Source organism: Chiloscyllium plagiosum, chromosome 29 (assembly GCF_004010195.1).
Source record: "Chiloscyllium plagiosum isolate BGI_BamShark_2017 chromosome 29, ASM401019v2, whole genome shotgun sequence".
Lineage (NCBI taxonomy): Eukaryota > Metazoa > Chordata > Chondrichthyes > Orectolobiformes > Hemiscylliidae > Chiloscyllium > Chiloscyllium plagiosum.
In genome coordinates, this window is record NC_057738.1 from 25,491,965 (window position 1) to 25,505,663 (window position 13,699).

At 39.0% G+C, this 13,699-nt stretch overlaps 1 protein-coding gene across 1 annotated transcript in view; it reads left to right on the forward strand.

The window, feature by feature from the left end:
- Positions 1–7,883, forward strand: part of LOC122564453 (sodium/hydrogen exchanger 3-like) — a 127,182-nt gene extending 119,299 nt beyond the window's left edge. The window contains exon 17 of the mRNA XM_043719351.1: positions 6,648–7,883. Within this exon, the coding sequence (XP_043575286.1) occupies positions 6,648–7,240 (593 nt within the window). The 3' untranslated portion in view covers positions 7,241–7,883. The remainder of the gene's footprint in view (positions 1–6,647) is intronic.
- Positions 7,884–13,699: the final 5,816 nt, after the last annotated feature.

A 13,699-nucleotide genomic window follows, 5' to 3' on the forward strand; every position in this document is an offset into this window, starting at 1 on the left:
TCCACTTTCAAGGAGCTATGAACCTGCACTCCAAGTTCTCTTTGTTCAGCAACACTCCCTAGGACCTTACCATTAAGTGTATAAGTCCTGCTAAGATTTGCTTTCCCAAAATGCAGCACCTCACATTTATCTGAATTAAACTCCGTCTGCCACTTCTCAGCCCATTGGCCCATCTGGTCCAGATCCTGTTGTAATCTGAGGTAACCCTCTTCACTGTCCATTACACCTCCAATTTTTGTGTCATCTGCAAACTTAATAACTGTACCTCTTATGCTCGCATCCAAATCATTTATGTAAATGACAAAAAGCAGAGGGTCCAGTACCGATCCTTGTGGCACTCCACTGGTCACAGGCCTCCAGTCTGAAAAACAACCCTCCACCACCACCCTCTGTCTTCTACCTTTGAGCCAGATTATCCAAGCATGAGATAGGGTATGGTCTGCACTTGGCCTGCTATAAACAACCAGAGGGATGGAAAAAGCCCAGAAATTGCTAGAAAAACTCAGCAGGCCTTGCAGCATCTGTATAGAGAAAGCAGAAGCAACATTTTGGGCCCAGTGGCCCTTCATTGGATTAGAACCAAAAGGATATGCTTTTAGGATGGAAAACCTACATACCTGACATTGAAATTCACATAGCACCATACACATTTGTGTGATAGTCAGAACATCTCCTTCATTTAGCAGCAGCATTCTGGTAGTAGTGGAACCAACTTGGGTTTCTCCTCCATTGTAACAACATAAAACAGCTTGCTGATGTTTGCTCAAACGTTTGTAATACTCAGAGTCATAGAGATGTACGGCACGGAAACAGATCTTTCGGTCCAACCTGTCCATGCTGACCAGATATCCCAACCTAACCTCTCACAAAGACATGTTGACTATCCCTAATCAATCCTTGCCTTTCCAAATACATGTACATCCTGATCCTCAGGATTCTCTCCAACAACTTGTCCACCACTGACATCAAGCTCACTGGTCTATTGTTCCCTGGCTTGTCCTTACCACCTTTCTTAAATAGTGGCACCACATTAATTTTGGGATAATCTGAGGTAGGCCTGTTGTTTTGTAGGACCAAAATGAGACCCTTTGGACTATTCATGATATCACAGTAAGTCATCCTACCAGCTTAGCCATTATCCAGCTGAGTGACTTTGGTGCACCTTATTTCAACATCAAGCATACATGGTGAACAAATGACTCTTGCCCTATTTAAGACTTACTGATAACGCTAACCTTATAGTACACGGAACTGTAGGTATCCCAACACTTACATTCATCAGTGAAGGTAGACTTAGAAGTTGCTGAGTTCATATGTTCAATTATTACAGTTTCAGGCAATGTGGTGAGTCTAGATCATCATGATATAATGCTGCAGAGCACATATTTATAGGTTCCATCAACAGTTGAATAAGCTAGCAATGTCAAGTGAGAATATGGACACTATCAATATGCAAGACCTGTATGGTCTTCACAAATATGAAAGAATCCTTCACGGTGGATGTGGGAAAATTGGTAATATTATCAATGATTTGGTCATTTATGTTTTGCAGAACCAGTCTTCGATATGAGTGTCTAAATGGACATCATTTTAATACCTTATGCAACCCATAATTACACAGATGCAGTGAGTCCTACTTTCTGGTCATGTTTAACAATAAGTCTGATAGGTACTGATTTGGATTTGTTATTAAGAATTGCATGCATTTTGTTGATAGTCAGACTTTTTAAGCATGCCTACTCTTGTCCCTTTGTTGGGCTTACAGATATGTATGTCCATGTCAGCCTTGAGTCCTCACAACATTGCCAGGCATTTGGGTTGTATGTGGAAATCAGGTAGGTCACTTGGAATCCCAGAAGCTTGATGTTGAAATACCATGTATCAAAGCCACCCTGTGGGATAATGGTAAGGCCATCACGTTTTAATCCTAAACAGTATCCAGTCAATCTCAGATTATGCTGGGGGAGCTTGATATCTCAAAGTTTGAAAAACAGGTGAAACTATGTATTTCATGCTGCTACTTTGCTATAGGAACAGGAATGATGTTTGCTACTAACAGGCTGTAGCAGTCAGGCCAAAAAGACATTCTTCCTAATACAGAATTATTAACGTGCTATATGAATTTTAGTGCAAGTATGTTGCCTACCTCCCAAAGATTGATGGATTCTATTAAATGGCATATCCCTTTGGCTGTTTACAATAGGCAAGGTACTGATCATATCTAACCAGCTCGTGCTTTCTAAACATCCAACACAGTTTCCAACATTAGTTGTGATTCTGTGATTAGACACCATAGCCCAACGTGTGTGATGAATTACATTGACATCTCATTTTAGATTGTCAGTTGGACTTACAGCATGGTCACCAGTGTAACTGGAAGCTACCTATGTTGGTAAATACAGTTTTGTTTTGCAGACATAAAGTACATGTACATATACTTTGCCTGTTTCAACTCAAGAAAATAGGTGACATTCTCTGATTCATTTCTCATGTCAACGCCATGTCCAGCCAGAGTCAACCGACCTGGTTCCAAATTTAATTGAAGCTTGGCAGTTAACCATAAGTTATACTCTAACTTGTGCATTCCCTATGGCAATGCATTCACCTGTCACAGTTCACTTGCCAACCAAAGAGCATTCTCCTTTTATGTATTACAAATATGCTTTTCCCTTAACTTTGTTATTTTTTGGGGCTTGCAAGATGAAAAGCTTCAATAAAATGTGCCTCTTTTCAAGAATACTCAAGTGCAATGCTACTAAATGAATAAATAATTCTGAGTTTGTTGCAAACTGCAAGCGGCTATTAATAAAGTGGTGGAATGGGTTAAAAGAAAAAGAATTTGCAGTTCAATGTCAGTGGATATGAAGTGCTATGGTTTGATTTTAAAATAGAACCTTGCAGAAAGGTTGGGTGATTTTGACAGGCAGGAAAATTTAGGTTCAACTTGACAAGACTTTGATAGCAGCATCACCTGTGGATAAAACTAATGGGTTACATGGTGAGAAGTATAGAATGTAAAAGTGGATTTCATAGAACTATAGAGTCGTACAATCATACAGTACAGGAAAGGCCCTTCAAACCAGTGAATGCTTGGAGATGTAAGTGAATAATTATATAAATATGATATTACAAATTGAATTATTGTGTGCTAGGCTGACGTTCCCATGATAAGTAGTAAGTTGAGATAACAAAAATATATTTACTCAGATGCATACTGTTATGATAAAATGTATATTTGAAGAAACAGTGGAAATAATAATATCCTTTTTACCAGAGAAGTGATTTGACCATTGTTTAATGTTCTGAAGAATGGGATAAAATTGGTAGAAATATTGTTGGTGATTGTTCTAAAAAAAGATAGATATCAAATGGAAGGTATATCATTCAGAAAGCAGAAAAACATTTTTATGATGCAAAGGGTAGCAACATTAGAAAAAACAATTTTAATGCAAGGTTGTTGTATTTGTATTGATGGTACTCAAGTTATAAATCATTTATTTTTAGTAATTCTCATCATTTAGTTTAATGTTGCCATCGCTCCTGAAACTACTGAACAGGTTCTCAAAAGCAACCTCATATCAGCTTTCCGTCTGTGTTAAATATAACATGCTATTTTCCCTCTTTCACTTTTCCCATTTCTCTTTCTCTTTCAGAATTTCTGTCAACAGTTTGTGGTTGTTTTTGAATGGGTTTCAAATTAATTTAGGCAGTGATTAATAGAATACAAAGGACATCTTGTAAATTTTTGTGCAGGTCTATAATTTGCAAATTTTTTTGCATTTTCTCATTCTCTTGCCAAACAATAGCACAAATGATTCACACATCACAGATAGTCCTCAATGTGCTGTTGAGTCAGAACATTGAGTTGCATCCTGCTCATGACAATATAAGCAAAGGCCGGTTCCCTAGCTAATGATAATCAAATTTTAGGAACAAAAACAGAAATTTCTGGAAAAACTCAACCCCATGGCAGCACCTGTGGGGAGAAAGCAAAGTTACTGTTTTGACTTCAGTGATCATTTTTAGGAGCTGCGTTCAGGCAGTCTTAGTTTGATTTCTGTTAAAGTCAGAACAATATTTATATATAATTTAGATGTGACTCCATTACAGAAGTATGAGGAATGGCTTCAAGGAATAGAAGTATTGCAATGGTGTGAATGGATGCCACAGTGATTGGAATAATGGTAAAATTATTAGAATGCATTTGAAGGAGTCTTACGCTGCAGCTGGTGCATTCAATATCTGGTAGTGGAATATGCAATGCTGACACTGACTACCTGAAATTGACTTGAAAACCCATCTTTTGCCTAGTACTGATATTCATAAACTAACTTAAATTCTCATACACCAGGTTTAAGTATTGGAAAATTGAAAGGCAACCAGCACGACTTGATGAGGTTCAATAGAACAAATAAGTAATTTGGCTCATTTATATTTCATCTTGAGTGTATAGACTATGAAGATATTGAAACTTAGGCTGTTTACATATGACTTTGATATCCATCCACATTCTTTGGATTGTGGGAATTGCATCTTTCTCTTTTCTCACATCACTAACTCTGCTATCTTGAATTTCTGTGCTCTATTGTTGAACATTGTAGATTAAGTTGCCTGTTCATTAACCCTTGTTTCCATTCACTGAAATTCTTATTAACTGATTTGTTTTCTCTATTGATCTTTTGTTATCATTTAGTTCTCACTAATGAACAGTTTCCCTTCTGTTTGTTGTCTTTCTTACTATTTACCCCTGGTGTGAACTGAACATTGCTGATAAGGAGGAAAGCCAAAGAACAATAGTGCAGTCAAAGGTCTCAGAACTAAATAAAATGATTGTCAAATATGTTTCAATACCTTATTCAACACACATAATGAAGCTCCTTTTATTTCCATTTTTATAAATGGTTTGTTAAATATGATTTAGTACTACAGTTACGGGCAGCACAATGGCTCAGTGGTTAACACTGCTGCCTCACAGCAACAGGGACCAGGATGCAATTCCAGCCTTGGGTGACTGTCTGTGTGGAGTTTGCACATTGTTCCATAGTCTGCATGGGCTTCGTCCGGATGCTCTGGCTTCCCCCAACAATCCAAAGATGTGCAGGTTAGGTAATTGGCCATGCTAAATTGCCCATAGTGTTCAGGGATGTGTACGTTAGTCAGGGCTGAAAATGTGTTGCTGGAAAAGCGCAGCAGGTCAGGCAGCATCCAGGGAACAGGAGAATCGACGTTTCGGGCATAAACCCTTCTTCAGGAATGAGGAACGTTTGTCCAGCAGGGGAAGAGAGCTTCTTCAAGGAAGGCATGGGGACATGTAGAGTAGTAGAGTAGGGGAATGGGTCTTGATGGAATACTCTTCGGAGGGTCGTTGTGGACTTTTTTAGATTAGATTAGATTAGATTAGATTACAGTGTGGAAACAGGCCCTTCGGCCCAACAAGTCCACACCGCCCCGCCGAAGTGCAACCCACCCATACCCCTACATTTACCCCTTACCTAACACTACGGGCAATTTAGCATGGCCAATTCACCTGACCTGCACATCTTTGGATGGTGGGAGGAAACCGGAGCACCCGGAGGAAACCCACGCAGACACTGGGAGAACGTGCAAACTCCACACAGTCAGTCACCTGAGGCGGGAATTGAACCTGGGTCTCCAGCGCTGTGAGGCAGCAGTGCTAACCACTGTGCCACCGTGCCGACTTGTTGGGCCGAAGGGCCTGTTTCCACACTGTAGTAATTCTATGATCTTTTTACACCTGCAGGTGGTACACATTGCTGTTCCGTTAAACTGATCTCAGACAGCATTGACAGTAAAGTGAATTAAAAGCTCAGAGCAAAGTTTTTATTTTGTTGCTGTCTGTCAGTTAGCTCAATTGGATCCACAACTATTTTGCAATTCGGAGTGATGCAGATAGCATGGGTTCCATTCTTACACTGTCTGAGGTCTCTGTGTAGACCTTGTCTCCCGCCTTGCCTGAGGTGTGGTGACCCTCAAGTTAAATTGATCACCAGTTTCTCTCTCTCTCTCTCTTTCTCTCTGTAATGAGAGACAGCCTGAGGTCCTCTGCCACTATGGTTTTCACTTCACCAGAAGATTACTTTAGGTGCCTTTCCTCCAATAATTTAATATTTTCTTAGAAAGTAATAATTTTAGAAGGTGTGTGCTGGATTTCAAGTTCACGCTACTGTCTTTTCACATTTAATGCAATTCTATCTTGAGAATATTGTATATTTTTTTAGAGACATGAAGAATTCCTGAGTCTCGAGTTAAAAGCTTTTCTCTCAGATCATTACCTGATAGCATATACATTTGAAAGCTTATTGAGTTAATTTATTATTTACCACTTCTTGTTCATAAATGGAATATCATCAGGCATTAATAACTGTTAGTTTCAGATTCAAATGAATAATACAGAATTGTACTTTCAGATATTTTGTTTTTATTAAACTTTCTTATAGAGCTAGACCATAAAAGAGTCTTTCAAAGCAACCATTTTCTATGTTGCTGAGGTAGTTCCTTATTAAGTGTATTGTCATTCATGTCCAGGTGACAACTTCTTAAATACAGTAATGTGATTTTCTCAAGTTTTGCACAGGTATATATTATGTCTTGTGCTTATACACTGACATACTTTTTTTATTACATAGGTAACTCTAAATCAATCCCAAGTCCCCCTCCATTGCCTAGCCCTACCACGTTGGATGAGAAACCAATTTCCAGGAAAGATGACCACGTAAGCCAAGAAGATCCTAGCTCTGAGAAACCCTCGAGGATCTTCCCATCTTACCTCCAGAAAACCTGGATGCAGAGCTACACCTCACTAGAAAATGTAGAATCCCAAGTGTCCACTGTTTCAGAGCATGTAGCAGCACAAGAGGAGAGCTCCACTGAAATAGTTTTGAAAGCAACAGTTGACAAAACTGAAGAAGCAAAGCTTAATGAAGAAGACCATCCTACTCAGCTTGACAGAGAAGCGCTCGATGTGAAAGTACAATGTGCTGAAACACTGAATGATGAGCTGGAGGACAACTGTTCAAAAGACCCTGCACTACAAGAGCAGAAGCCACTGATAATTAAGGACAGTAAGATGCACTCTGCAGCAGCCAAGCGAGTGCAGAATCGGCGATCGTTTCACCGGCCCAAGCCTTTGCGTTATCCAGTTCTCCAGAAACTCGGATCTCTCCCAGTCTCTTGTCACATTCCTCCTCATTCTTTGGAACAAGAAGAAACACAGTTTTAAGCATTGCAGTCCCTTGCTTCACCAGCAATTGCATAAAGCCTTTAATTAGAGAGCTGAGCATCTTCTGGCCATGTCGCACGCCTCCAGAATTTGCATTTCATATACAGGCACAAAACCAAACTTTATAATTAATGCCAATCCTGGACAGTAGAGGGGAAAATTAATACATCTCCACTAAAATACATGGTATAGAGTGAATTCTGTAAAACACACATGGAAAAGGGAAGAGGAAATTTTACCACAACCATGTCAAGACAGAAAGGTTGCCATGTTAAGTTATATTGGGAAATTATCATTTTATTAGTTTTCTTTCTCATACAATTTATTTGTAAATGTTTTATGCTGCAGGCTTCTTGCAACTTTTTAGATTTCGGGGTTTGCTTTTTTTAACGTAAAAGAAAGACAAATACATATGCAAAAGTCATCTGTCGTCAGGTGCTGTAAAACACATGAGATGCAAAAGTAGACCCACCGGTGGGCTTCCTGCAAATTGGAGGTCAAATATTAAAGAATAGTGATGACAGTGCAGGCAACATTAGTTTTGGGCAAATATTTGAAAATCTGACATCCTCCATTGAGAAATAGGGTGGCATAGTGGTTCAGTGGTTAACACTGCTGCCTCAGTGCTGGGGCCCAGGTTTGATTCCACCCTCAGGTGACTGTCCATATGGAGTTTGTACATTGGCCCGTGTCTATGTGCGTTTCCTCCAGATGCTCTGGTTTCCTCCCACAGTGCAAGGGTATTCATGTTCAGTGGATTAGTCATGGGAAATGCAGGGTTATGGGGATGGGGCGCATCTGGGTGAGATGCTGTTTGGAGTGTCGGTGTTGATTCGATGGGCCAAATGGCCTGCTTCCACACTGTAGAGATGCCAAGAAGCAAATGTTCACATTGCTGGTGTCAAAGTGCATGAGAAAAAGATAAGAAATGATGGAAAATACAGGAATGTGTTGTAAGGCTTGAGCAAACATGTGAAATTTTATTCCATGATATTAAGACCTACACCTTAAATTGCAACAGAAGTTGAAATGTTGCAAGTTTGGTTAAGAGACTGTTACTGTAATTAGAATTTGACATGGTTTGTCTAGGTAAAACTATCTCTTAAACTGGTTATTTTTTAATGCAGGAGGGAATATTTTGGCAGATCTGCAAGTTTTGTTTGTTGATCATGTAGTGTCATCAATTGTCTCTTTATATATACACATAAACATCCAATCAACTGTATATATTTAACTTCAATTGATGCAGCTGATGATAAGGGGGTGACGGAGGAATAGTAGTATTGACACTATACTAGATATCCAGAACACAGACTCATACTCTGAGACATGGGAGATGGTGAAATTGCAATTCAATATAATCTGGAATAAAAGGTTGACCTAATGGTAGCCATGTAGTTACTGCTAGTTGTTTTCTTCTAAATCATCTGGTTCAGTAATGCCTCTTCAGGAAAGAAATTTGCCATCCTTATTTGTGTAACTCCAGACCCACAACAATGTGGATGACTTTTAACTGCCCTCCAAGCAATTAATTGTCCTTGCTAGCAGTGTCTATAATTAAAAAAAGAACTAATGTTGTAAAGTTTCAATGTTAGTGAGTTCCTGATACTGAAATTTGTAACAGGGAGTAGCAATTCTCACCTACCAATCAGCAAACAAAGCATCTAACCAACAAAGGTCAGTTGCAATTGTTCCTTTGAATGATTGTGCTAGAACTTTCCTTAAGTCTACACACATTCTTGACTCCCAGAGGTACAACTTTCTCTCTCCCACATGTTGACTTATGGTGAAACAACAGTATTTTACTGAAGTGAGGCCCCAGTCAGCACACCAAAGTACTTGATATCACTTGGAACTTGAGCAGTGAAAGCTACCAAAGCTTTTTGCCAGTAATGTAATGTATCATATTAGCAGGATACATACCAGCTTTGATTTGAGTGCCAATGGAAGAGGCAAAGATCGGTGAATGTTCTGAGGATTCTAATTTCCATGTCCTTTTTAACCAATCCCCTCCACTCCTCCAGTCATCAAATGTGTTCACCAATATAAGCTGCATGGTTGCAGGTTTACATTTTACCAAAAGATGACTGATTTTTGTCTATCTGTTTCTTTTAAACATAGACTTTGACTTAAATATCAGGCCCATGGCATGAAAATGTAAGCACCACAGTGCAGCAGATTAGCAATCTAAGTTATTCTGTTTTCGTGGCTTGTTACATTGAGATTCCAGTTGTGAAATTGTCCACCTTATTATCCTGTGTCTTGTGAAAAGTACATCTTCAATTGATAGGGTTGATTGTTGGCTTCAAAAAGAGCTACTCAATAAGCCAAGAGCTGAAGCATCTAGAGGTTCCTTGAGGTAACAGTTACCTCCTCTATTCCCACCTCCCCTCTCCTCACCTTCCTGCTCATCCATTATGCAAGAAATAACTGAATTCCAACTGTGTAAATTATTCACATTGAGTTCGCCTGCATATCATTGTTTTCAAGACTTTGTTTTAGTAAATGCTCTATATAGCGGAAATCATTTCACTTCTACCTGTGTTGAAGCACATTATGTTGGGCTGGATTTTTTTAACCTTTGAATGATGGACACAATATGTGAAGGAGCTTGTTAATGTGACATTCCCTATATTAGGAAAAAGTGAGGACTGCAGATGCTGGAGATCAGAGCTTAAAAATGTGTTGCTGGAAAAGCGCAGCAGGTCAGGCAGCATCAAAGGAGCAGGAGAATCGACGTTTTGGGCATAGGCCCTTCTTCAGGAAGGAAATCTGCTTCTTCTTATCCTGACCCGTTTGAATGCAGGTTGTTCTTTTACAGGTTATTCTCTTTTCTCATGTGCTTAAATTTCATCCTTCTCTCCCTTTGTTGAAAAATGACATAGCAAAATGTTATTGGTTATTGCTGTAAATAACAAGATTTGACAGGATGAGTTTTAGATGCTATTTATTCAGGTGCAATGATAACTATTGTCTTTAATAAGTGCTCTACAGGGTTACTTTGTTTTGGCTCTTACCACTATCTTTGTGATATCCAAACAAGTGTTGTATATGATCTAAATCTAACATTATTATACTGCAATTTGCTAACGTGAACTGTATGTTGATGTATCTCTCAGTTCTGCTTCCACTTGTTTTATACTTGTTGATTAATACTGTATTGTGTCCAAAGTTTTACTTGCTCATGTTGAGAGTAAAAATATATTTTAAAATAAGATTTTGAAAGGAACTAGTGGATCTTTTAATCTAGTAAAACTGCAAGTGTTTTCTCAGGAATGTAAAATAACCTTGTGTGTGCCAAGCTACTTGCTACTGGAACTTTTTATCCAGTTTGTTTTATAGATAGCTCACTGATGTAGAGGTCCTTTATGTCTTTGTACATGTTATTAAAATAGGGGCAAACCAAATGTTTTGAAATTCAAAGCACCTTTTTTGTTTCTCTCTTTTCTTTAGAAAAACTGAGATTATTACCCAGGTTTATGTAATCTATTGATCATGCAGGGATACACTGACTCCTTCAGGTTTGGTTATTACTCATCTAATATGAGGTTACCACTGCTGGCTTTTTTACATCTTTAGATATAAATCTTTCTTTTCATCCTCTTTCCCCTCCCCCCCATCCCTTTCTTCTTCCGTCTGACCCCTCTCTTGTCCTCTCTGTCTGCCACTCTCACCCTACCTCACACACACTAACACTCATTCTCATTCTCACTCACTCAGCCTCTTGTTCCCACACTCACTCTTACTCTCACACACTCTCACTCACTCTCTCACTCATTCTCACTCTCTCACACACTCACTCTCACACACTCACTCTCACACACTCACTCTCACACACTCACTCTCACACACAGCTGGATATCCATGACTTGATGATTGCGTTCCAGACACTCCAGCCCATAATCCAAATTGACATTCCTAGTGCTGTAACAGAGAAAGAGATGCAATGTCGAAGGTACCATATTTAGAACAACTCATAAAACTGAGATCTGATCTATCTGTGCAGGCATATCTGGAAGATCTCAAGTATTGCTCATCAAAGAAAAGGAGAATCCACCAACATTTTCTCTTGCCCCACTTTTGTCTTCATGACCAACACTCATCGATCCACTAAGACTATGGAAACAGATGAACTGGTCCTTTATATAATTGGTGGTTCTGTCATATTACTGGATGTTAAGGGTTGCCTAATGTAATAATACCATGCTTAATATAATTCATTAATTGAGTTTCAAAAATAATTCAACGGTGACAAGGTGTTTTGAGTTGTCCTGAGGATTTGAAACATGCTGCATAAATGTGAAACAAAAAGGGAAATTGCTGGAAAAGCTCAGCAGGTTTGGCAGCATCTGTGGAGAGAAGTCAGAGTTAACATTTTGGGTCTGAGGAAGGTTCACTTGGCCTGAAATGTTAATTCTGATTTCTCTTCATCGGTGCAGCCAGCACATTATTCCAAGATGTTAGCAGTATTATGACCAGCTAAGAAGGGGTGAACCAGGTTCCTCTTTTCAGCCTTCTTAATTGACCTCAACAAAGTTTTGAGCGAATCTCCATATTTTCTTGAATTGAAGGTAGAAACTTTTATAAACTGCTGACCCCAGGAAAAGTAATAAAGGTGCGAAGTCAAGCACTTGTGCAGTATTTGGACCCTCAAACAAACTCACATACAGACAGTGTGCAGTACAAAAGAAGACAAAAGAAATATGGTTTTGTAAGTCCTTGATGCATGGATTTTTAACCTGAGACCATAGTTGATTAGTTAATTTCTTGGACCATTGTTTTCTGGTCTCTGATGCTTTTTTCCTTTCATTGCTGCTAAACCAGCTTCTTGAGAAAATGATAGAAAGATTTCTCAGTTGTGTTCAGTTCTATAACCTTAGTTCCATATCCTCAAAAGCAGCTCCTTAAAATTGCAGCTCGTTTGTTGATTCCTGGATGTTTTTCAAGCTTGATCACTGTAGACGATGCTCATCCCCAACAAGTGACAATTCTCAATAGTAAATCGAATCAGAGATGAGGACATTTCCATGCCTCCCATGGGTTTCATTGCCTTTTGGGGAAAATGTTAATTTCACCTCAGCTTGTCTTGGACCTCCTGCACGTCAATTTCATGAAACCTGACCAAGCCGTGTGCGTCACATGAACCTTGCAGCTATTTTAAGTTAATGTGTTGTTTATTTTAAAAATTGCTTCAGTCCGTGGAAGTCCCAGGTATTAAATCAGCTGATAAAATTCAAAGATCAGTAGTCCGTATTTTATGTCATTGTGATTGCGCTCAAAGTGATAATCATATTGTGTACGTAACTGAAAACTTTTTTCAAGGAGGACACGTTATGTGATTTTGTTCATTGTAACTATTGGGTGAATTCTGTTTCTTGGAAGGTGCAGGAGGTGGACCCGGAAATGCACAGTCTTCCAACTTACACCCTCTACTCTTTGTACACGTGAAATAAAATATGTTGCAGCCAAGTCGGTAGCTTGGACTCAAATCCTGATCTTGGATTCCAATCCTCCCACTGAGAACGCCACCATAGCATTTGCCTTCTTTACTGCTTGCTGCACCTGCACACTTACCTTCAGAAAATTGGTGTACAAGAGCACCCAGGTCATGTTACACGTTCTCCCTTCCCCAATCTATTCAGATAATAAACTGCCCGCCAGTTTTTGCTACCAAACTGGATCACCTCACATTTATCTATATTGTATTTCATCTACAATTTATTTGCCTACTCATTCATCTTGTCCAAATCACACTGAAGTATCTCTGAGCTTCCTCACAGCTCACTCTTCTTTGTGTCTTCTGCAAACTTTGAGATATTGTATTTATTTCCTTCAAATAAATAATAAATATATATTGTGAATAGCTGGAGTCCAAGCACTGATCCCTCTGGTACCCCACTAGTCACTGCCTGCGACTTGATACAAGACCCCTTTATTCCTATTCTTTGCTTCCTGTTTGCCAACTAATACTCCATCATATTGCAGCACTTCTCTAATCGTATAAGCTTCAAATTTGCATGCCAATCTCATTTGTGGGAACTTATTGAAAGCCTTCTGAAAGTCCTAGTAAACCGTGTCCACAGACTCCCCCTTACCAACTCTACTAGTTACATCCTCAAAACTTTTCATTACATTTGTCAAGCAGTATTTCCCTAATTACTATTCAAGAATATCTAAGAATAGCTAACAGTAGAATACCTGAGAATGGAATATATCCATCAACATTTAAAATGGATTTGTATTTTAAAGCCCTGAATGAATAAGATATTTTCTCTGGCGGGCCTCCTCCTATGTTGTAAATGTGGGTATCAACCTTTTACATAGGTTCCTCCCACTTTCATGTGATGCTATATCATTCCTTAAATATTCAGTGAAGATTCCTGTGAGAAGTTGAATTTTCATTCAGAAAACATTTTACATTCTTTTCACCTCTGCCTTATTCTTTCAGTCTGAAACTTT